This window comes from Fundulus heteroclitus, chromosome 5 (genome assembly GCF_011125445.2).
Source record: "Fundulus heteroclitus isolate FHET01 chromosome 5, MU-UCD_Fhet_4.1, whole genome shotgun sequence".
NCBI classification, from domain to species: domain Eukaryota; kingdom Metazoa; phylum Chordata; class Actinopteri; order Cyprinodontiformes; family Fundulidae; genus Fundulus; species Fundulus heteroclitus.
Genome location: NC_046365.1, coordinates 3468863 through 3494475, shown reverse-complemented (window position 1 = coordinate 3494475; position 25613 = coordinate 3468863). Strand labels below are relative to the sequence as shown.

Sequence of the window (25613 nt, the reverse complement as noted above, 5' to 3'; positions counted from 1 at the left end):
ACATTCCTGTGGGGGAATTCAAGTTTTGGTTTTCGAACAAACTAGTTTAAAAAAGGTTGTGACCACAATGCTGCCATTACCCGTAAGTTTATTTAATTTCTAAATGCTGTCAAATGTAAGGAAGGTGAGTTTGTAATAGAAACATCCACCGTGACTCTCACCGCCGTGGAGAGCTGGCAGACAGCTGCATAATGTAACTGCAGCGGGTATGCTGGCAACGTGTTTTCCGCTGAGGTCCTGCGGTGAAGACCTGGATCCCAGCTGTAGCGAGGAGCTTCACTACGGTATCGGGTAGTAGGTGCAGCTGCAGTGAGCTCCCCGCTGCAGAGAGGTCTATGTAGCTATTTATTTCAGTCCCATTGTGTTGAATCGCACCGCCAGTTTAAAGCCTTTGGTCAGCTTGGCCTCTCCTGTCTGACATGCTGCAACACAAACACTTCACCAGCCATGAAACCATAATAATGGATTTGTAGCCGAGTGTTACGCCGACAGGTTTTCCAAATATGGTTGTAGCCCATCAGAGTGAAGTCAACTAGGTAGAGCTGCATATCAATACTGCAACCAACCCTATTTGGAGAAGTTCCATATGCTGCAATATCAACTAGATGAAATGGGTTATACAATGATGTCATGGCACCTTTAAAAAGCAGAAGAGCAGACTTTTCAGTAAGTTTGTTCAAAAAAGATTTACTGGAACTGCACTTAAATACTATGTCAGGAGCTGAATAATCAACAAGTTACATAAACACAGGAAGGGACCATCATTAGCCTAGCATTTGAGCAAAGTTCTCTACATGCACAATTCACCAGTAGGACCAAGATGTTAGACTCTGAAAGTATGTAACCTTATATGCCGAGTCAGGAATATATAAAGAAATAGATTGCTGACCTGCAGAAACCTATAAGATAGGCTTTATTGATCTCACATTGGAGAAATTCACTTGTCACATCGGCTCAGTAATCAGTAATCAGAAGAAGGTGCCAAAAGTAGGACAAGGTGCATCAGGTATATACAGTGTGTCCTCGTTTATACAGTGGATCAAAAAGAAGTAGATAAGAAAAAGAAAAAAAAAAGAAAAGAAAAGAAAATAATAATAATAATTTTGTCTCTCTGTTCAGACAAAATAGCCATCAAGAAACACAGATACTGTATTATTCAGACTATAAGACTCACTTAAAAGCCTTACATTTCCCCAAAACTTGATGCATCTTATATTCCGGTGCGCTTATATAAGATTAAAGTTGTGCTTACTGTGATACAATGCGCTCAAAAATCTGTTAAAATGTCTGTTGAAAGTAAAGCGCCATGGATGATGTAATTGTGACAAGCTAACAAATTAAAATGTGCAATTTCTAATCAGATATGGTCAAGACACTGACTTTTAGGTGATCAAAACATAGGATACGTTACTGATAACTTGATATTCATATATTACTGATAATTTGTCTTTCTTTAATTACCCTTGACAAAAGTTCTTTTCTCCACAGAATCACACAGCTGCGTACTTTGCAGCGTCTGGTGTAAATTTGTGCTTTTAAAAATACGCTCATAAGCCGCGCTGTTTACGTTATGTGGCCAGTGTATTTCCTCCTTAGGGTGACCAGATTTGATTTCTCTAATGAAAAATGGGGACGTCTGACCGGATTTGTTTTGTCTGAACTACAACGCCGACGGGGCGGGGAAGGTGTGTTCGGCAAAGCTCTACTTTGCAGGACCAGGTAAATACCTTTTTTTGCTCCATCATGACACACTGAAATCGGGGACATTTCCAAAGAGAACTTTTGCCAGGAACAAGTCATCCAAAATGGTAATAATGAAGCTCCTCTTCCCATTTTTAAGGGGATATCGATTTTAGCCTTTATTTTGTCATGGTCCACATCTCATGACCATTGATGATGGTCGGAACTTTTTGGACCTGCTCAGTCCCCATCATGATGGATTGGGGCATTCTACAGATGAAGCCCCAATCGGACTATCTATCTGTTTAATCCAACCATCAGTCCAACACCAAGATATACACAAATTCTCTGCTTGAGGCAGAGACTGCCCTGACTGACTGCTAAAAATTATTAACAGAATTAACATTCCAGATATATCAACCAATAACCAAGGAGGTGTGTCTGTTGGCTAGAGAGGGATGAGATCCAACCAGCCGAAGGCCTCAAACATGATCGTCAAATTTTGGCTCCCTTTCAGAGCAGATTTGGAAACATGATGCATCACCTGGAATGTCACCATCAGTAGATCATTAGAGGCACATAATAACAAAGATCTGGCTGCTTGTTCAACAAACCAGGCTAGTGTTTGTATTTTTCATGACCAAAGAATGCGGCAAAAATGTGGCTTTGTTGAAATCTCTGAAAATCCAGAAAAACGACAGATTGACCAAATAGAAGAAAAAAGATTTGGTGCAGAAGATGGACCACTGTGGACCCTGATTTTAGATACTGGGACATATTGGTCAAAAACTGTAACAATAGCAATTTTGTCACAAACGGGGTAAAAATATCCCAGTAAGCATTTTCTATGTCAAAACCCAAGTTTGCTATTTTCTTTTCTTATTTGAGATGAGAACAGAACAATCTGCCACTGAGCTGGGGGTTTCTCTGGCTTCTAACTAACCCAGCACTGCAAATTCTGGGCTTAGCTCTAAGTGTCACTAAGTGCAGAAAAATCCAAATGTCTGATTTTATCTGGTTTGAAAAAGGAATCTTCTTTTTGTAAATTTTGCAATTAATTATTGTAAAAAGTAGACTGGATGGCCAACATGAAAATGAAACTCAATTTCCACATTTTTCTATTTTTTATCTCTTTATCTTCCATTACAATCCCTTCGTCTTTCACCGCTCTCCTCACCAATTGTCCTCTTTCATCTTCACCTCCACAATCCCCTCTGTTTCCCCTGAGAAACTCACCTTCTTTCTTATTCTCACTCCACCTCCAGAACCTTTTCTCAGTTTCCTTTTTTTCTCCGGCTTATTTGTCTCATCCGTCATATTTCTCCCCCGTGGCAAAGCAGGAGATGTGACTGATTTTAGCAGCATTATATGCACTCACGTCTAATGACACTTCATTAGCAGCATCTTTCCTGCTCTGGGACCGCAGGGGACTCAGATGGATGATTGTAAGAGATAGGCAGAGAGCGGAAAGAGGCAGAGGAAAAAGCTGAGAAAGCAGCGATTGGTAATAAAAGTGAGAAACAGGAGCATGTTTGGACCTGAGACAAAGAGTCAGCAGTTGAGAAACAGAAAAATGCGTGAAAAGAAAACACTGTACTGTAATTTAGTCGTATATCTGAAACTCATCTTCTTAATCTCCACCACATTAATATCTGGTGGTGGGTGTTTGGATTCATATTAAGCACACTCTTCATTTCTGCGGCAGTTTATTTTAGAGGTTAAACAGAAGAGTGTTCACATTGTTCAAGTTTCAAAGTATTGAAAGAAAAGCATGTAAACACTTGAAATGTGTTAAAATGCAAAGATTCGTGCAAATTGTTTTATTTTGCTCACGTTTTATTTATAGAGTAGCATTTGCAATAGCATTTGTCTCATGTAACAATATGCTTAGAATCACAAGCTAAAGTATTTATAGGCTTACAAATAAGATTTTGTGGAGCTCGATGTGCATTTAGATTCATCACCCTTTACTGTGATACTCCTATGTAACTCTACTGCAGTTAATTGTCTTTAAAAGTAACCTAACTTGTTATTGCCTGTGTTCCACCTCAGCTATAAGTCCAGATACACAGATGGTTATTCAGAGAAGCAGGTCTGAAAATACTCTGGAGGTGATGGAGAAATCCACAGCTCAGGTAGAAGAATCTATTGGCATAACAACTATTAGTCATGTATACCACAGATCTGGCCAAAAGCCATGTAGGAGACACAGCAAATATACGGAAGAAGGTTTTCTGATCGGATGAGACAAAATGTGAATGTTTTGGCCTATGTGTGGCACACTATGTGTAGCAGAAACTTTACAATACTCAGTGGTGGGCACAGCTAACCAAAAGCCACTAAACTGTGAGAGAAATTAGTTGAAGCTAACACTAGCTGCTAACCGCTAACCCCTAAGACTACCACTCAGGGTTAAAAGATCAGACAGTTTTTTGCCCCAATACAATGTAAAAACTGCCCACCTCCATAAAAAACAACCCAATCTCATCCCCAGCTGTTGCTCAGTTTAGGTCTAGGTAGTAGTAGGCAGTTTGAGTTATTTTGACTGGAGGGATTGTGTTGTATGTTAGGGGTGAGTAGTTATCGGGGTGGGTGTCTGGTGGAGACAACAGCGGGGACCAGTTTTTCAACTGCAGTCCTCAAGGGCCAGTATCCTGCAACATTTAGATGCATCTGTGCTTCAACACACCTGACTCTAATATTAGCTCATTAGCAGCGCACCATAGAGCTTAGCTGCATGCTATCAGCTATGTTTACATGCACAAAATGTCATGATCGGATAGAAATGTATTCAGATTAAAAAAGAAAAATGAATCGGGTTGTACCATTTATATGGACATACAATCAATTACCCAATCGTAATGTGCGTGTATATGCACCTGGCTTTATTCAGAATATAACCACTTTTACAAGCACAGTTCTCAAATTCCTCTAAAAAAAACAAAGAAGAAGAAGAAGAAGAACTTTGCTGAACAACAACAAAAAAGTTAACAAAGCAGTATTACCGTATTTTTTGGACCATAAGGCACACCATATAATAAGGCGCACCGTGAACTAACCTGTCTATGTCTGTCTTTGTTGACAGACATAGACAGGACTTATAAGTGTGTATTATCATTCCATCTCTTCACGTACACAGCTCTCTCCTGAGAGAGAGAGCTATCCGTCTCTGTACATTAACCTGTTTCTAACATGAAGCAAAAATAAACGTAACTTTTATATTGAATTAACTTACTAGGTTTATTGTTGCTAGCGCGTACTCCAGGCGCGGGCTGCCTGAAGGCTCCCACATACTCAGGTGTACTGTGTGCATACTGTGAGCTGTGCGGACTCCACACTGACTCTCCACTGTTTCCTACATTTCTTGTGACAAATTCCTACAATTCCAACTCTTTATGCCAGTGGGACGAAGCGCCGGAACAGATGTTAAAATGTGTGATTAGCTAGCTGAGCACCTATAGTCGTCTCTTTACCAGCAGGCTCCCACCTGTCAGTGAGAACAGAGGGACTGTGATGCCGCGCATCCTTGCGACCGTCTGCTTGGAGCAGCTAAGTGTATCAAGCTTGGTGTCAAACAGTTTGATGTAAAGACTTCTTGCCTCCAAGAAGCCGTATAAATGAAGCTATACACGTACCTGTACGCGTGGACCTCTGCAGAGTGAGCTACGCCCAAGAATGTCGGGGTCTTACATGAATGCACCTCTAGTTTAGACATTACAGTCAGGCAGTCTTATAGACAGCTCAGGGTCCAATCAGGTAGTGACACAGTGTACCGTAATGCTCCAAATATCCATTGAGCTTTGTTGCTTACCAAAGTTATACTTAACCATTTTAATAGATTTTTGAGCGCATTGTACCACATAAAATCAGTCAGAAAGTGCAACGGTAATCATTTATAAGGCGCACTGAATTGTAAGGCGCACCATACATTTTTGAGAAAATTAAGTGCGACTTATAGTGTGTATAAGTTATTTTAGTGTTTCAAATAGAAATGTTATATCCCCAACAGTTTTGCTTCCCGATGTATTTCTGCCACTCAACAATATGGAAATACGTCACGTTTGCGTCGGGCACAAGCGTACAAGGGTTAGTTTGCCAAATTCGGAATAATGAGCCTGACAAGTGTTTATATGCATGTTGATCAGATTATCAAACGGCATAAACCACCCCTTTCATTCGGAATACAATTTCATTCCAATTGAGCTTAATCCGATCACAATATTCTGCTTGGTTTGTTTACATAACACATTTTTATTCTGATCGGTCGTTTATTCCAATTATTTTTGTCCATGTCAACGTAGCTATTGTGGCAGTTTAGCAATTTGGTTCAGGTGTGTAGAGCAAGGGACACATTTAAAGGTTGTGGTACACCAGGCCTCAATGATTGGAGTTTGAGACTAAATCAAATTCATGAGTTAGATTGGCCCAGTCAGAACCCAGACCCTAATATGACTAAGACTCTTTGGCATGAGCTGAAAATGTCCTCTTCTCATATGCTCTACACGTACAAATGAACTCTTCAGATTTTTATGCATAAATCATTTTTAAACAATATCACATTTTCCTTCCTCTTCATGTGTTGACGTTCTCATTTAATCAGAGTAGTAAAGATGCCTTGGAACGGCATAGAATTTTGGGTATTATGTTATGCTGTTTGAACAAACAAAAACATGTTTTAAAAAAATGTAAATCTGTGGGAGTATGAATAATTTTGGGCTTAATTATCCACCATTTGGTTCTCAAATCGGGTCACTGAGACATCTCTACATCTCACATGTTGGGGAGTTGTACAAAGGGACTACCCAGCCTCATGCAAACCCAAGATGTGCCAGATTCTTGCAAATGGACCCATTTACATACCCATCGGCCATCTGCATTTGCACCCAGTTAATGCCAAATCAGATCATTACTTCTGCATGCTTAACTTGGTTTGTTTTTCAGTGGGTGAATTTTAACTATGGGTAGGTTTTTGCAAACGAAAAAGACAAAAAGCAAGGATGCACTTTTCAATGTATTTATTTACTATTAATTGTACTTTTGTAGTGAATTACTAAGACAATATCTTTATAGTAAGAATATAAGAATGTAAGAAAGATAATTGTTTCCCTGCAAATATACTGTATTGTCACATACATACAGACAGAGAGCTATAGGTAGGTTCGGAGAGATACAAAAACATTGTTTTAACTTTTTTGTAAATAAAAATTATAAACGTGTGCTGAGCCCTTGAATTAATACTTCATTGAAACACTTTTTAGTACAAGCTGCAAGTCTTTTGAGGTATATTTGTTCTAGTTTCGCACAGTTGGAGACTAGTCCTTGGGTCCTTTCAAAACGGAAATATTTTTGATCACACTCATTCCTTTGTAGCTCTGACTGCATGTTCCTGGTCAATGTCCTGCTGGAAGGTAGATCTCTACCCCAGTCTCAAGTCTTTTGCAACCTCTAAAGGCTCCCACATACCTGCACAGACATAAGTCCACAGATGTCCACGTGGACTATGGCATTCTCAAGGTGGACTCCACGCACACTCATATACGCAAAGTTCAATTTTTACAACACTCAAAGTCACATTATAAATTTCTTGGTGGGAAGAAGTCTTCACATCAAACTGTTTTTTATGTGACACCAAGCTGATACACTGAGCTGCTCCAAGCAGGCTGTTGCAAGGACGTGCAGCGTCACAGCCTCTGTCTGTGCTGCACTGCCAGGTGTGCACTGGGGGACTGCTGAAGAAAAAACTGTTCTAGGTGCTTAACTAGCCAATTTAACATGCTGCTATCCATTCCCCTGCCTCATCTCACAGGTAGAAAGTGTGGGAAATTTATGAATTTATCACTAGAAATACAGGGAATAAGTATGCTCAACAATGAAGTGTAAAACGTGCGCACAGAGTCCGCACGGCTCACAGTATGCGCAAGTATGAGGGAGACTTAACATGTTTTCTTCCAAGATTTTCCAACTTTAGCTCCATTCATCTTCCCATCAACTCTGAACAGCTTTGAGAAGAGCATCCTCACAGCGTGAAGCTGTCATTACCATATTTTGCATTGGTGATAGTTTGCTAAGGGTGATGTCCAGTGGCGTCTCTGGCATGACAAGTTAAATGGGACACAAAAACTCAACACCTATTAGCAGCAACTAATATTTCTATGATTAATACAACCTGACTTTGATCAGTTTTAAATGAAAGAGATACATCAGCATAAACCACCACGCTAGGAAATGCCATTTTACATAAGCTAAATGTAATTTTATTTCTATACATAAAATTACAAATAAAGGCTCACTAATACTGTTCATTGATTGAACAGAAAAGATTCACATGAATCCTTCAATGAGCCAGTAAGGACAACCAACACTGGATGGTCACACACTTTCTGGCAGAAGGTAAACGTAATGTGTGCATTTCCAGTATTTTGGTTGGGCAATCTGTGCTTGGGGCCGTAGGATTTGTGCCCCATGGCTGTCTACTGAGAGCGCTTTGGACATGCATACAATGATTTCAGATGTTTGTTATTTAAACAAATGTTGGTGGGCTGGCCCCAATATCAACGGCATGGGCTTTGCTACATGGTTTGTTCTAAATTGCAAACATGGCTTCTTATAGCCATCTTTCTAAAACTGTGATGATTTGCTGAGGTGAATCCAATGTAAGCCAGACACGGAGCTAATGCTTATGGGTTTATTAAAGAGACGATGGCTCATGCAGGCAAAAACAATCCACAGAGGTTATGAGCAGACATCCAGGTAAAAAACAGAGCTAGTGCAGACTCAAAAAACAAGACAGGTCAGAACAGGCAACAGACAGGTAAGTTAAACGGGAAAAACTGAGGCTGGAGTGCTCTTACCATGAGCTTGAGAAACGGGGTCAGATGTGACGTTCTGGCACTGGAGACTGATCAGAACGGAGTTTAAATGGAGGTGAGAACAGGTGAAAACACTGGAAGTTAATTGCAGGCAGGGTGGAAACTGAACAGGTGTGCTGAGTGGATAATTAGATCAGCTCCAGTGCCAGAAACGTTACAAAAACGTCTTTATTATTGACCCTCTTTATACTGTAAATATTTGTTGAATGCACAATTCCAGATGTCATTTCAACAGATTCTCCCACCTGAGTAGTGCATCCCTGCAGCTTCTCCACGGTCACCATAGGCATCTTGGCTGCTTTTCTGGCCATGCCTAGGTATGTTTTGAGTTATGCTCTTTCCATTTTCAGATACTTGATAGAACAGAGCTCCATGAGATACCAAGTTCACAGCTTGGGATGTTTTTTTTAATGACCTGTTTTAAACTTCTCCAAAACTTTCTCCCTGACCTGTCTGCTGTGTTCCTTGGTCTTGGTTTATTCTCTAACATTTTCAAACAAATCTCTGAGGTCTTCACACAGCAGCTGGATTTAAACTTAGATTTAATTACCCTAAGGTGGACTCTGTTTACCATTTAGATCACTTCTGAACACATCCCGCCCTGCTGAGGAGCTGAACCACTTCTTTTGTAGGTTTGATCATCAACATTCACGGCTCACTCTTACACAATGGCCCCCTACACTCCCCACCAACAACTGTTCAAACCTCTCCTTTCCACCCCTGCTGACACCTAGGATTAAAGAGGAAGTTGTCAACAGGGCTTTCAAGCATCTAAGTGGGAAGAAAGCTCTGATGGTGTCTCCCCCCTCTGTCTGAAAACCCGTGCTGTGTCTGTGATTATGAAATCCTTTAAACGGCTGGTGTTGGTCAACAGAGGATTCTGTCAACCTGGGTCCACAACCTGGATCAATCTTGGTCATCCTTTGGCACCTTGATCATCCAGGGACATATACCAGGATCCTGTTTGTAGATTTCAGCTCGGCCTTCATCATGATCAACCCTGGCATCCTCCACCAGAAGCTCACCCAGCTCACAGTGCCTCCCTCCACCTGTCAGTGGATAACCAGCTTCCTGACCGACCGCCAGGAGCTGGTGAAGCTGGATCGCATCTTCTCCAACTCTAGAACAATCAACACCGGTGATCCCCAGGGGTGTATCCTCTGCCCTCTCGTCTTCTCTTCAAAACTAGACAGGTCCAAACCTCAGCCAACAAATAGAGCTGCAGAGAGGATCATCAGGACTGACCTTGCCTCCATTCATGACCCGGACACGTCCAGGGTCAGTAAAAAGGCAGCTAGCATAGCTGTCAACCCAACACGTCCTGTTCAAAGGTCAGTCAGACTTTTACCATCAGGTCAGTGCTAGTATGTCGGCTCGTTTTAGCCGACACAGAGCCAGTTTCTATCCCCTTACAGCCAGGGTAGCCAGCTACTCTGCAGTAACAATAAGCATATTTGCACTAACTCGGCCGGGTTTTTACTCCTTGTATGCATAAATGTACAGATATATGTGTATATATTAGAAAAAATGTGCCTTGTACATATTATACTTATTTGTTTGGTTTTGTTGCTATAGACTGTTGTTGTTCTGATAGTCTTTGTTTTTTTCCTTTTCTCTCTTTTTTTTCAGAATGCGTGTGCTGGAATCCAAAGTCAAATCCCTTGTATGAACCCATAAACTTGTCAGATAAAGTTAACTCTGATCATTCTAATTAATTCTCCTGGATTTTCCCCAGGGGTTTCAGCATAAAGGGGGAAAGATAAAAATGCACATCACAAATGTTCAGATTTCTGTTTGTAAAAAAAGATGAAAATGTTCCTTCCACCTAACAGTTTTTGTGGCACTTTGTCTAACGCATAAAACATTTACATAAAATGTGAAAAGTTCATAGGGTTGCAAGGCAGAAAAAATATGAACTTTTTAATATTTTGTCAAGCGCTACTTTTGATCAGATAAAACACTGAATAACAAATGTGGGTTATAATTGTTATAAAGCGAGGTTCTTACGTTTGATGATAACTCAGCTGCCGGCAGTCACACTCTCATTCATACATCTCTCATTTCTGTCTGTATAACACCCCTTCCTCTTTTTTCTGCTACAATAACCAGACTCATTAAAGCCCAAAGGGCATTCAGTCCATTTTGTAGCATTGCCATGACAATCCAACAAGAAGGGATGTTTAGTTTGACTGGTGCAGTCACCTTGATAAATGACCCGGTTATTACTCTGCACAAGCAGCCTTCCCAGGGAATTCAGAGCTGGGGTAACTGAACACACACTCTGACTAGCTCATACACCGCTGACTCTTTCTCCCAGTGGCTGGCTGTCCAGCTGACACACACTCAGATCACCTTACATGCTCATTGGACGACAAGACCTTTAACAAATAACTGTTTAATGAGTCGCTCCTCTCTGCTGTAGGATGAGCTAATTTATCTGGGACTGGGAAACAATACACAGTTCAAAAGGTCCCATTGACTATGTCTATATTTGCCCAGTGGTGGTTATGATGTGTCCTTTAGAAAAACGATCCAATAGTCTCAATATGAGTGTATCTAAGAATTGAATCCTAAAAGGAATAGGCAGCCAGTGAAGGGAAGTTAAAATGGGGGAAAGATGCTTTTACTTCTGAGGCCCAGCTCATGGACAAGCTGCAATAATTTGCCTCATCTGGAGACAAATGATGTAGAAAGCACTCGCCCGCATTGCCTGCTGGCAGTGGTCAGAGGGCCCGGTGGTGCTGATGCATGGCAGCCTCAGCTCTGTCAGTATGCTCCAGGGCAGCTGTGGCTACTAACATAGCTCACCACCATCAGGGTGTGAATTGGTGAATTACTGACTGTAGTATAAAGCGCTTTGGGGTCGTCAGTTTAGTTAAAGCGCAGTATAAGTACAAGCCATTTACCAAAAACAATAAAGTTGTTCTTTTTTTTTAAGTAGCATCCAGGCTTTAATCTCATCTGGATATTGGGTTCACTCTGCTCCATCCTTCTGTAATCTGCTACAGAAAACTATTAAATTACTGAATTCATCTCATTGAATGCTTTTACTCCAAACTGAAAGTTCTTTAGTTCGATAATGTACCTAATTTTAAAATTTTTTGTGTTTTATTTGTTGCTGCCCCTTGGCCAGGACCTTACTCTCAATGACACTTTATTCAGGTCAAATAAAAAGTAGTGGCATTACAGAGTTTGTATCCATATATGTACTTTTATTTCTTTATATGGATCCAGATCTGACCATCATCTGCATAAAAGTGAGCTGCAAGGCCAGGTTTTCTAAGTATATAAACCAAGTGGCTGCAAATAAGAAGGAAAAGATGAGGGAGATTTAGAACTGATCTCTGTGAGACACCACACAACAGAAGAGCTGAGATGGACAAGTGATCACCGAGAGCTTTGAACAGGCATTTCAAAACTCGGATGGCACCCACACAAAAAGCCATTCATACTTTCTACGGTGTTTACCTGTTTGTCATCCAGATCCTAGTTCTGCTGGAGTCTCTTTCCTGTTAAAACATTTTTCCAATCCACTATTGCCAAATGTTTACTCAGAATGGCAGTTCACATTCAAGTAAAGATTATAAATCCAGATCTGGTTTATTGTTCAGCTAATTTCCATCTACAGACCCAGTAGCATGTACAAGAAAAAACAATAAAGAATCCACAAAATAATAAGAGGTTAAAAAAAAACAAATAAAAACCACATTAAAAAATCACATAATATACAAAGAAGTATAAAGTTTGATATAGAGGATACATAAATCCATTGATTAATACTTTTCTATGCTGACAGGTTTAGCAACCTAAAATAAATGTCCTAGCTTATTTGAAAAATAATACAGAATCTGTGTTTCTTTTGACTTTAGTTGTGAGTCGGTGCCATCTAAATACGATGGAAAATACGCTCTATTCTCAGATAATAATGGTAGAAGTGATGGTAGAAAGGAGAGGGTAATGGATAGATTGGATTTGGGAATCATCTGCTTGGGGTTATCCAGTCTGTTCAGCTAAAGAAAGAGCTGAGCCAAAAATTATTTATTTATTTCCTGGTACATCTGTATTCCAACCTTCAGCTATGGTCGTGAGATCTGAATCATGCCCAAAAAGAAGGAGATCCCAGGTTCAAACAGCTAAATCAAGTTTCTTGCATATGGAGGCTAGACTCACTCTTACAGTGAAGCTGATGTGCTCCCCTGTCTGAGGGCAGCTCTCCCCCCATTGAGAAGGATTTCACTGCTTGCAGCTGGGGCGGTTCAGGCATCTGATTGGAACGGCCCCTGGATGCCTCCGTTTGGAGGGTTTCCAGAAATGTTCCACTGGGGTGGGACTCCAGTGCAGACAGAACACTGCTGTCAGGTTTAGAGCCTCCATGAGAAACACACCTTTCACAAGAAGCATTTCTATAAAGTGAGTCTGGCCACCTCTGGCAGCCCAAAATACCTCACCTAGATTGAAAATGTACACCCCAATGTTATGATTCCATCAATACTGATTTGTGTAGGAATGGATAAATTATTCATGACTACTGCAGAGGTAGTCAACCAGGTTACCACTTTTCTACAGTGATCAAATGTTAGCAGCACAGTTTTGGCCTCTTTATTCGTCTCTTTTCTGTCACCCTGCAGCTGACACGTGCAGATCTGTGTTGCCTTTCCAAAGGAAAAGCATTTTAAACATGTAAATGCAAAAGCACAATTGAGAAAGAGCAGGCAACATATCTGGTCTTAAAATGTCTTTAAAATTTCCATCAAAGAAAAGGAGCCTTCAGAACAATGGTTAGGGCCATGATATTCCAGGTTACTTTTTAAACTAACATAACTACTGCACATCCCAGCATCTAACAGATCCATACAAATATCGGTTGTTTTTATCCCCTGATCCCAGGCTCAGCAGCTCTAGGCTTTCATTAGTTTGGGGGGAAACAAATAGCCTTTAATCAGGAGAGTTGTTCCAAAAAAAAGCTGTCACCGATGTCGAGATAAAGCTGAAAGAGTCTTGCATAACATCATAGCCCAATCTTTAAGATCCAATCAACTGTTTTCAGAATTCAACCAAAAACTCTGTGACAAAAACAAAGCTTAGTATGATCCTGGTCGGACTCAACCTCTGCTGGATTTAAATCATTACGAAAGGTCAATATTTGTTATCAATGACACTGTTCTTCTAAACTAACGAGCATTGAGTCTGTAGCTATGCAGGAATGTTTCTTTAACACACACAACATCGTTTCACTTCTCTGTCATTTACTCTTCAAGTAGAAAAATAAGACTGAAGGTTCAGAGCTTTTCCAGGCCCTTTGACCTCTGGCCCGAGCCACCATCCAACATTGTAAAGCTATCAGCCTTAAAGTAGAGACCTCCTTACTACAGTAAACCAAGGGAGAAGCAGCATAATGTATCTCTGCCAGCACCCCTGACAGTCATCAATTATTCACACACAAGCACTCTGGAACCTGAAATAAACACATAACCTCACCAGGTATAAACACAAACACATTCACCCTGAGAAGGCTACATGGCCCCTGTAGCCGTAAAGCGTTCTCAAGACGCATGAAGCAGACAGTGGACACAAGGGGGTTTCTGCAGCAACTCCAAATGTGCAAAAGTAAAACATCAATATAGAAGGTCAGCTTTTGGTGACCCACTTTTTAATTGGAAACTGATTGAATTAGATTTCCATTTTAAAAGATCATTAGTTAAAGTTGTTTCACTTCAACAGATTCAAGATGTGCAGTTCAGAATGTAACGTGCCAGGAATGCACCGCAACTGTTAAAAGTGGAAGTTTCATAGTGCAAGACCTCGAAGGAAAATAAACATGTATGGAGTATTATTTAAATGAATATGCATGAAATGTTATTACTATGTGCAATTCCAAATACCCGTTTTTCATTGTCTTTAATTTAGAGGTCAAAAACTGCCGACTTTCTGTTAAGACTTTACTATCCTAGCATCTGTACCAATGTCAGCTCATGCTAAGAACAGAAGGACTTATAAAGAATGTATAGTTAACACCATATCAAACTGCAAGCACATTCTGCACAATATCATCACATCATTGATATATCTGTGTCTGCATCACTAATAACGCAAAGGACTGTTGGGACTTCTGAACGTGGAATAACCTAGGTCAGGTAATGAGCTAACACTGACCCACAGTTCTAGTTACTCATGTGGTCCATTGGGAAAATTAATATCACACCACTGATGTACACACAGATATTTTCATTAAGTCAATTATCTTTTTTTTTTTTGATTGTTTGTTTTTTAAATATACGGCACACTGTAGCTGGGCCTCAGAAACAGGAAAATAAAGAAGAGCAGAACATTGTTTGTTTCAAGTTCAGTTATTTTGGTTTTCCTTTATGATTATTTGTTGTCAATATTTTAAATTCTAATGAAGTTTTTAAAATTTAGATAAATAGTAATAAAAAATTTACTTTAACAAGTTCAAAACTAAGGAGTGGAGACAAAAAAAGTCACAGGAATGAAGAAAACGCAGTGCGTTTAGGAGGTTCTCTGCAATGTGCTGTCACAGCAAACAGCTGCGTCTCAAACATGTTTTAATACTTGCATCGGGCATCTTGCATCTCCCCTCAATACTTACATCACATTAAACAAGAGCAGATGCAAATTGTCTGGAATAAATGTGACAACTAATCTGGTCATTTCTGAGTTGCAGCGCTGAAAGTCAACACAGGACATCCTTTTCGTGGATACTTCTGATTAGGGGGTACTTGTTTTCATCGATTCAAGCAAACCTCTTAAAGACTGGCATTTTTTAGACCCCACAAAGGTGTTGAAAATAACATCTGTTTGGCCCATTTGGTCAAACATAAAAAAAATTCAACAATGGTTAGATGTCAGTGAATGTCTTTTTGGAGTCTTTTCACCTTTCACCATGTTATTTATTTTTTAAGAACAAAGGCAAAGTCATATTCTCCTTCCTCTTAATTAAATTTTGCTGGGCAGAGACAGAACTTGGCAATTAACCAAACTTGTGAATAACAAAAATGATATAATGTAGCATTATCTGAACATTGAACAGGGCTCCGTCTGCACCAGAATATTCATATGAAAATGATCTGGCGCTAATAAACAACCAAATTATAACTGTTTTAATGTAAAAAGACAGAATTTTCTAAGTAATGCCAACAAACTCTGTTTTAAAAATGAAAATGTGACTATAGTATTTTTTTCCCTTGCTGGTTTTCGTTTCCCATGGATTAATCACATTTCCTGTTACCCAGATTGTCAAGCACTGATTTGTTTCCTATAACACAGAGATGTGAGAGAAATGTGGGCAGGAGCAAAGGAGTCCTGATGTTGCTTTAAAGGTGATGGTGACTTGATGCAAAAGAACAGCAATATGTCTGTAAAAGTGAAGCGTGAGAGAATATACCAGAACAAACATGGTGTTGCAGCCAGGATAAGCAGCAGGAAACAATGCTGTAGAACAGCACAAAGTTAAAAGGCACGACTGGTCAGGAGCAAGAAACAATTTAGTCCTGTACGCACATAGTAAGATAACTACACAGCAACTAGGTCATGCTGCTAATTTCATCTACCACTGCAGATTCATTTGCAGCTGAGCTCACAAACACAGTGGTTTAGCTTTACTTTAAACCATGTTTTATAAATGGGTATGTTTGATTATATTTGTGCAGCTATTAAATCCCTGATTTAGAAATAAACTTACACTCTAAGGCACTGAGTAAATATTAGAAGCAGGTGTAAATTGGTTGTTTCCCCTTTAAGTGAGAGCAGCAGAATGCCGTCACTTTAAAGGATTCCCCTTGCCTGTCGGTGTACGTGAGATCATTTGGTCGTCGGGATGAGAAGAAGAAAATAGCAGCATGTATGACTACTTACAGCCTCTCAGTCCCTCTGGGGATGTTTTTGGGAACAGAGTGGATTCCCCGGCCGTGGCAGTCCACCGTGGTCCCCAGGCAGCTGCAGGGAGCGGGGCAGGCTTCGGCACCTCCCTGACCCACCAGGAGCGCCAGGACAGCCCACGCCAGCATTGTCCACAGACCCGGGACGACTGCCACTGCCATCCTCCCACAGCCTGCTGACCCGACTCCATCCTTTCTTCCCCCTGCTGGCATCCTCCACGACACTCCAGGTTTATCAGCCGAAAGATCTGATCCCCTCTCCCTGTCCCCACACCAACACTTATACTGTCTTTGGAAAGTGGACAGAAAGAGCAGGAGAATGTTTTCAGCACGCCTGGCCGAAGTTCAATTGCCACTTGATCCCAGAGTGGAATCTCCGAAAGATAAAGAGAGGGGGAAAAGGACAAGTGTATTCTCTTCTTCTACTTGTCCCCAGCTTTCCAGCTCCTCCAATTGGTTTCTTTTCTTCTGCTCCCCTGTGTGTTCTCTGTGCTTTCTCTCTCTCTTGCAGCTATACAGTGCACTTGCCTCTCCCCTCCACTTTTCATTGAGTCATTGTGCAGCGAACAGTGAGCCACTAGAAAAAGGAGAAAAAAAAGAAAGGGGGGTGGTGGTGGTGGGGAGGGGGTACTCCCTCTCTCCCTCTATCTCACACACCCAGAGTAATCATCCATCAAAAGCTTTTACAAATAACAGCACCAAGACTCCTCCCACATACCCCCCAACACACACACACACACACACACACACACACACCAGCGCCCAGAATGAACTCTCACATCTATTCAGTAGCAGGAGCCGCCACCTCCAGTGACAGCAGCGGTCCACTAACCCCCCTCACCACCACCACCAACCCTTACACCCTGCTCTCTCTCTCTTCCCTTCTTCTTTCTCGCCCACATGCACTGTCTTCCCCTGAGGAGAAAAGAGCCCAGGGCTCCATGGACATGATGAGAAGAGAGGGAGGGAGCGCAGAGCAAGTCGTGATCACTCTGAAGTATCCGACGCCTGGAGACGACGAGAAAACAGAGAGGCACGGGCATTTTTGTGGAGCGATGAAATGACACGTGTGAAACAAGGAGAAAGCTCTGCTGTGTGCACAGATAAAACATTGGATCAATAAAGCTGGTGAAACAATGCGCACACATTTAGATCAACTAGATCTGAATCAATATTTCTGAGGAGAATTTACATGTTTAAATATATAGGGTATCAGTTTTTATCATTTTTAAAATGTTAGTTGAATTCTAGCCCAGAATCAACTTTATTTTCCAAAGTTTGAGGGTACAAGCAAAGAATCTGACTTTGGGTTCCAACGCTTGCATCACGTAAAGAAACATGCAGACAAGTAACAGTAAGCAGAACAGCAACTACAATCTATAACAGAAAAGACATTATTCACGGGGAAAAGGTGAGAACAAGAGCAGTATGTATGGGTTTTTGTTTTTTCTCCTTCCTCTTAGTAGAGTAGCTGGCTACCCCGACTGTAAAGTGTTGATCAGAAACGTCGCCTGGAGGTAGAAACTGGCTCTGTGTTGGTTCATTTTACTCATCAATGCACCATAATGCTGACCTGAGGGCAAGAATGTGAATAACCTGTGACCAGGATAAGTTGGGTCAAGAACTATTTCATACCTGTACAGCATACCTGTGGATGAACTGAACCATGCAGAGATGGATGAGCATACGGCCGACTGAATGACGGCAGTGTAGAAGATGATCAGTTGCTCCTGAAGAAGTTTGTACTTCTCAAGTTGACGCAAGAAGTCCAGTCTCTGCTGGCCCTTCTGACACATGTGGTCAATGTGTGAGGACCATCTCAGGTCCCGAGAGAGGGTGGGTCCTATAGGAACCAGATGTGATCCACAGAAGACGCTGTTGTTGAGCAAAGAAGGGGGAGCGGGGCAGAGTGACCGGGGTTCTCCTGAAGTTCACCGTCATCGCTACAGTCTATAGAGGGTTTAGCACCAGGTGGTTCTGGGTGCCCCTACTGGACCAGACAATCCACCTTCTATCTGTATGCATACTCAATCGCCATCCTGGATCAGTCCAATTACGGTAGTGTGGTCAGCAAACTACAAACCTGTAGTTTCACAGATGTGCAGCTGTTAGTATACAGTGAGAAGAGGAGAGGACACATCCCTGGGGGGCCCCAGTGTTGATGTGTTGATTGTTCTCCCATTCTCACCTGCTGTAGGCACTCGGTCCGGAAGCTAGTTGTCCACTGACAGGTGGTTCACACACAAGGCAATCCAAAGTGAATCAGAGGGAAAACTTAATGAAAATGACAAAGCATGAGCTTAAAAGCATTGCATAAACAAAATGTGTGAGAATGCATATGTTATAAAACAGATATATAGGTACAAAAGCAACAAATGTTTAAAACAGTTCATTAGTCTGATTGTTTGATCATAAGGGAGTTCAGAGTCTGTTGGGTGTCTGCTGGGTTCTCAGGCACCAGAGACATAGTTTAGGTTTGGTCATTTAGACCTGTGTTTCTCTGTCTCCCCTCGCTTTAAATCTCACATCTCGTTTGGGTATGCTTAAGGGTATATAAGGATATTAAATGAGGTCTTAAGTTTTTTTTTGTTGTTTGTTTATGAACTAAAGATGGAGAAAATGCAGAGAAGCTGCAGCTTCAGACTCCTGGGTAGGAGTTGAAAAACTGATCAAAAGTCTTGTTGCCTCTGATTTAAGCCTGTTTGCTGTTGCAGCTTCAGTCAATTCTGTCCAACCCTCCTGTGGGTAAGTGACTGAAATAATAACAAACATGTATTTGAATATGTTTTCAGCTGATGTACTTAAACAAAATCAAGATTTTATTAGAGGAAAAAAATGTGCAGCAAGTGATTTGCTTTGTCCAACTCAAGATCAGCTTTCACGATTGGCAGTTATTCAGTACTGTGGGCTTTTGACTGTGTAATAATAGAGGGGGAAAAAACCTCATGCTAAATCCTGTCTGAGCTGACCGGATAGTAATAAGACAGTTAAAGGTGATCACATTTAGAAACAAAGTCTTAGATTATTTTCAGTAAAAAATATATTTTATTGGAACTACATAATATATAAATAATGTAATAATATTAATTACAGAAGCTGTTTTCAGAACTGAGTCATTATAGAACACAGTTTATTTCAGCAAAGACAACAGGAGAGATTCCAGGCAATATCATAATCAATACACTAATTTGTTGATGACATCATTACCTACATATTTTTACTTCTTTGAGACAAAACATGATAATTAAATGAGAACTAGTTAAGATTGGAGCCTCTTTATCGAGCATGCATCAGAACAGACTTGTGCGTTCTTCAGACTGACCGCTTTCCCAGAATTCACCGCGGCAAGATAGTTTTTAGGCTTTTTAGAAATTAAAAAGGTTGTTTTAAAACTTTTTTCAATAAGATTTATTGTGGTGTAATATATAAATAGTTTTGAATGTTAAAGAAATGCTAAAGAACTGTACGTCTCATGACGTCACGAGTACGCTTCTGTTCCAATACAGATACGTGCTGCGTGCTCGCGTTCTCGTCAAGTCCGATCTTCCTGTGTCCTCGCCAAGACCGGACTTTACAAGAACGCGAGCATGGACTCGCGTTCTCGTGAATTGAGAAACGGCCAGGATGTGTATCAAGCCACGCCTTTTTCTGCCTCCATTCCAGCTGCAACCCCTTTCCCCTCCCTTTCTCACCCATCGTCCATATGTGCATATTTGCAAAGGATAAAAACACAGCAAAACGGCATCATCTTTCAGAGGAACATGTCAAGTGAAAAAGTAAGTAACTCATAACTTTATAATGGTGTTAGCAAGAGAACATTTTGATAAACTGGGCATGCTCTCTGCCATGTTGTGCCTAGCGGTGGGATTTCATGGGCAGGGACGGGCCAAGCTATGCCTGAGTGGAAGCTGTTCACATGCACGTACATGAATGCGCGGCTGGCCCGGCTTTGTAAACAAGAGACTGGAGAGCAACATAGATAGAGTGTGACGGCATACCATAGTCCATCTCAAAAGATACCTTTAGTTCTTCACAAAGAAATGTGTTCTTTCTATCTAAAATAATTAAATTATGCTTGTTGCCCCTTTAAGAATAACCAGGCACAACACTGATGCGGCCTACCTTTGCAACAGAGTGTAATGGATATTAATAATTATCAATTAAGTGAGCACACCACTCATGAAAACAAATGATGCAATGTTTGTCTTTAAGTCATTTATTCAAAGGCATAAACTTTTATACATTCTGGGTTAACAAAGAAAGTGGGAGTAATCTTCAAAGGAGTGCAGCCACTTATAGGATCCAGTTCCTATCTAACTCAACTCCTCTTTGTGTCCTTGGATGTGGAAACACAGTAGTAAATCTGTAAGCATGAGAGCTTTTTTCACACGGGAAAGGCATGCAGGTGTACCCAGAGAAGATATGATCAGAGTTACATACATCAATAAGATTTTCCACAACAAGAGTTATGCTCATCATTCGCTCTTTCATGACATCATCTGGTTTGACTAAAAGTTAGTCAAAGTTACTAAAACTGTAATAAACCTTTTTAATTAGTACAAACAATGCAGCATGTGAATAGTTTTACAACAGCTAAGATTTGCATTGCTTGTCGTCATTTCAGCTTTTAACTTTTTTCTCTCTCTCTTTTTCTTCATAGTAGGTACACCTGGTCTGGCGCTCCGTTAGCTGTGACATCATCCAGAGAAGACGGCTCACCCGCTATTACCATCTAATGTAGAACAGATTACTGGATCAATGTGTGCTTCTGTGCTTTTTTGTCTCTCTTGTTGTGTCTCTGCTCTGTCTTCTGTAACCCCAGTCTGTCGAGGCAGATGACCGTTCATACTGAGCCTCGTTCTGCCGGAGGTTTTCCTTCCCGTTAATGGGTGTTTTTTCTTCCCACTGTCGCTTCATGCTTGCTCAGTATGAGGGATTGCTGCAAAGCCATGTACAATGCAGACGACTCTCCCTGTGGCTCTACGCTTCTCCAGGAGTGAATGCTGCTTGTCGGGACTTTGATGCAATCAACTGGTTTCCTTATGTAGGAAATTTTTTGACCAATCTGTATAATCTGACCCAATCTGTATAATATGACTGAATTTGACTTTGTAAAGTCAAATTCAGTCATATGCTAATCAACTTTATGAACATTTACAAAGTAATGACCTACAAAGACTTGAGCATACTGTAGGGATTAAGTGGAAAGCATTAGGCTGGTTTAAATCTTATCTATCAGACAGATTCCAGTTTGTTCATGCTAATAATAAATCTTCTTCAAACTCTAAGGTCACTTGTGGAGTACCACAGGGTTCAGTCCTTGGGTCAATTCTCTTTACTATATATATGCTTCCGATAGGCAAAATTATCAGACAGCATGGGATTAATTTCCACTGTTATGCTGATGACACTCAGCTATATCTATCCATAAATCCTGATGAATCCAATCAATTACTTTGACTGCAGTCATGTCTTGATGACATCAAAAGCTGGATGACTTTAAATTTCCTGCATCTAAATTCGGACAAGACAGAAGTTGTAATCTTTGGACCAGAGTCCTCAAAAATAAACTTATTAATCAATCACTTAATCTGGATGGCATTAAATTGGCCTCTGGTAATAAAGTAAAAAATCTTGGTGTTATTTTTGACCAAGACATGTCTTTTAAATCCTATATTAAACAGGTTTCCAGAGTTTCCTTTTTTCCCCTCAGGAATATCGCCAAAATTAGAAACATTCTGTCCAGGAGTGATGCTGAAAAACTGGTCCATGCATTTGTTACTTCAAGGCTGGACTATTGTAATTCTTTACTATCAGGATATCCACAAAATGCAGTTCGAAGTCTTCAGCTGATCCAAAATGCTGCAGCAAGAGTTCTGATGAAAATCAACAAGAGGGATCATATTTCTCCAATTTAAGCTTCCCTTCATTGGCTTCCTGTTAAATCAAGAATAGAATTTAAAATTCTCCTTCTAACGTATAAAGCCCTTAATAATCAAGCTCCATCATATATCAGAGCTCTGATTACCCCGTATGTTCCTAACAGAGCACTTCGCTCTCAGACTGCAGGTCTGCTGGTGGTTCCTAGAGTCTCTAAAAGTAGAATGGGAGGCAGATCCTTTAGCTATCAGGCTCCTCTCCTGTGGAACCAACTCCCAGTTTTGGTCCGTGAGGCAGACACCCCGTCTACTTTTAAGACTAATCTTAAAACTTTCCTTTGTGACAAAACTTATAACTAGAGTGGCTCATGTTACTCTGAGCTACCTTTAGAGTTTTACTGCTATAGGCTTAGGCTACTGGAGGACATCAGGGCCTATTTTTCTCACTCTACTCTCTCTCCAGTTTTGCAGTGCATTGCATAGAAATGACTGTTGTCATTTCTGCTTTAACTTTTAGCGCTCTCTCTCTTTTCTTCATAGTAGTTACACCTGGTCTGGTGCCTGTTAGCTGTGACGTCATCCAGGGAAGACGGCTCACCCGCTACTACCATCTAATCTAGAACAGATTACTGGATCAATGTTTGCTTCTGTGCTTTTTTTGTCTCTCTTGTTGTGTCTCTGCTCTGTCTTCTCTAACTCCCAGTCGGTCGAGGCAGATGACCGTTCATACTGAGCCCGGTTCTGCTGGAGGTTTTTCCTTTCCGTTAATGGGGAGTTTTTCTTCCCACTGTCGCTTCATGCTTGCTCAGTATGAGGGATTGCAGCAAAGCCATGTACAATGCAGACGACTCTCCCTGTGGCTCTACGCTTCTCCAGGAGTGAATGCTGCTTGTCGGGACTTTGATGCAATCTACTGGTTTCCTTATATAGGACATTTTTGACCAATCTGTATAATCTGACCGAATCTGTATAATATGATTGAATTTGACTTTGTAAAGTGCCATGAGATGCTGCTTTTTAAGTTTTACTACACTCATATTTAATCACAATGTTTTCTGCAGGACACTGCACACCTTGACCAAGGATAGCAACTGACTGAACCAGCATCTTCAGGTAAATTCTAATCTTAATGTGCAGCTACTGGTAATTTTGTTTCCTAAATAAAGTAGCTTATGTCAGAATTGAACAATTGTTTAATATTACATTTAAAGTGCTTCAGGGTGATCATGTTTCTCATCACAATTCAGAGACAAGCAATAACCAGCATAACTGGTATGCCATAGGCCCCCACAGAGCTTACTCAGAAATCTATTATGAATATGCTGACACGGCTTTGAAATTCAAATGCAGTCTGGGCTTGGTACCCGCTACCAACACCAAATCTCCTCAGAAACCAGGCATCTTTTTTCTTCCTTTTTTTCAATGCAGCATTACCAAAGAATACAAAATGAGGACAAATGTTTCACACCATCGAGATGTAGTGGAAGGCATGCAGCATAGAATGCAGTAATATTGAACCTAATTACATCAGCAGTAACACACAGATTTAAAGTGTGACCATTATCAACCTGGGGCACAGCTTCCCCAGCTTTTTATGTAACCCCGTACACAAGTGATTATTTCTGATGGCCTCGCATTGTCCTCTCCCTGAAGACTTTGTATGATGGGTTCATTTAACCAGGCGGGCTTCAGAAGTTAGGGAAAACAAATTGGCTACAGCCAGACCCCAGCTGCGGCCTTTGTGCAACAGAACTGAATGACTCATTTGGCCATAATCTGCCACAAAAGAAGGGAAACGATGCTGGCATCTCCAGGGGGCTGGACTCTGTTATTTCTAGGGCAATAATAGCTTGTGAAGGAAAAGTGGATCTGTTGGGGGTTCCTGCAGATACATTTGAATTGATTTCTGGGACTCCAGAACTGATGCTTTTGTTCTCAGTGTGTGTATTAACTAGCTTCTTTTTTTTCAATCCATGCAATAGCATTTTAAACCAAAATAATTAAGTATCATTATAAGAATAGGCGTATCTGGCGATAACGTTCAGAATATTAACATTTTTGACGGAAACCATTGTCACTCTTTGACAACTCCAAATTTCTTCCACATTCTGTTGTTTTGGTGTACCGTTTTCCCAGTAAATATATTTTACAAAAGACCACCACAGAAACCTCTCCTGTTTGGCACGGACTCCGCTGCTTGTTTCTGGATTGTCCACTTTGTGAAGGAGAGACCACAGCCGGTCCAAACTGGAAAAAAAATATCTTCACTCATTCAGCTCACCAGGATCCCTCAAAGATGTGTGTTCAGTCCATTGTTGTCCGTACCTTACATATGACTGTAAGTCGACATATGAGGAAAACCTCATGGTGCAAAGGACTCTACAGAAGTTGTATTATCACAATCCTTAGGTGTTCAGTTCAGTAGGATTTCTTTATGTTTCTATTTTTTCCTGTTTATGATCTCTAGTCCCATAATAAGTTAATTCTTGTGTTCCATGTACATTTTGTATCCTGTTAAAATTACTTCTTGTGTTTTTCTCTGTTCAGCTCATATTCATTACACTCCTGATTTTTTTAGTTCTTTCCTGATTTCTTCCATTGGTTTTATGCTCCCCATTGCTCTTCCTAATGTCCCTTTGTTCTGCTCTGGGTTCTGCACTTGGTTCCTCTTTCAATCTCACTAGGTACGCATTAATGGGAATGATGAATCAATGTACATGACGAAGTTTAACAGCTAGAGGCAGCCTTATGGCAATCCTTGAGGGACATTCAACCAGCATGTATTAAAAAAAAAGAAATAACTTGTTTCTACACAGCAATGATGAAAATAATTTTGATTTATGTTTTTCAATTAAAAAATATTACACATTTAATATAACAATATTGATATTATTGATGTTACAATAATAAGTAACCCTAAAAGTCATGATTTATTGCACATTTATTAAACAGTGATGACAGAGGGGGAAAGGGGCTGCTCGCTCCAACACAGTGTTGTTCCAGGCTTCCAGCAGTGTTGCCATGTCCACTTATTATCAGCAACTTTGGATTTGTTCAATTATACTGTTTAAAATGTAGAAGTATAGAGCTGGTTGCTTGTTTCTCTCACTAGAATGGCTATTACTGGCTTTCAGCCCACATTCAGCCTGTTTTTTCAAGATGATGCTGCCTGGGCACAGAGGGATAGATAGAATATTCTTCTCATAAGCTTTCACTGTTGTGTAAAAGTTAGTTCAAAAGTCATTTATTATCCAGAACTAAAACAACTATCAACAACGCACGTGTCTGTG

The 25613-nt window shown here is 40.6% G+C and overlaps 1 protein-coding gene across 3 annotated transcripts in view; it reads right to left on the bottom strand.

Annotated features, from left to right (window-relative positions):
- Nucleotides 1-17022, bottom strand: part of slit1b (slit homolog 1b (Drosophila)) — a 101773-nt gene extending 84751 nt beyond the window's left edge. For all 3 annotated transcript variants that reach the window (XM_036136738.1, XM_036136739.1, XM_036136740.1), the window contains exon 1: nt 16422-17022. In XM_036136738.1, coding sequence (XP_035992631.1) covers nt 16422-16657 — 236 coding nt within the window. In that variant the 5' untranslated portion in view covers nt 16658-17022. The remainder of the gene's footprint in view (nt 1-16421) is intronic.
- Nucleotides 17023-25613: the final 8591 nt, after the last annotated feature.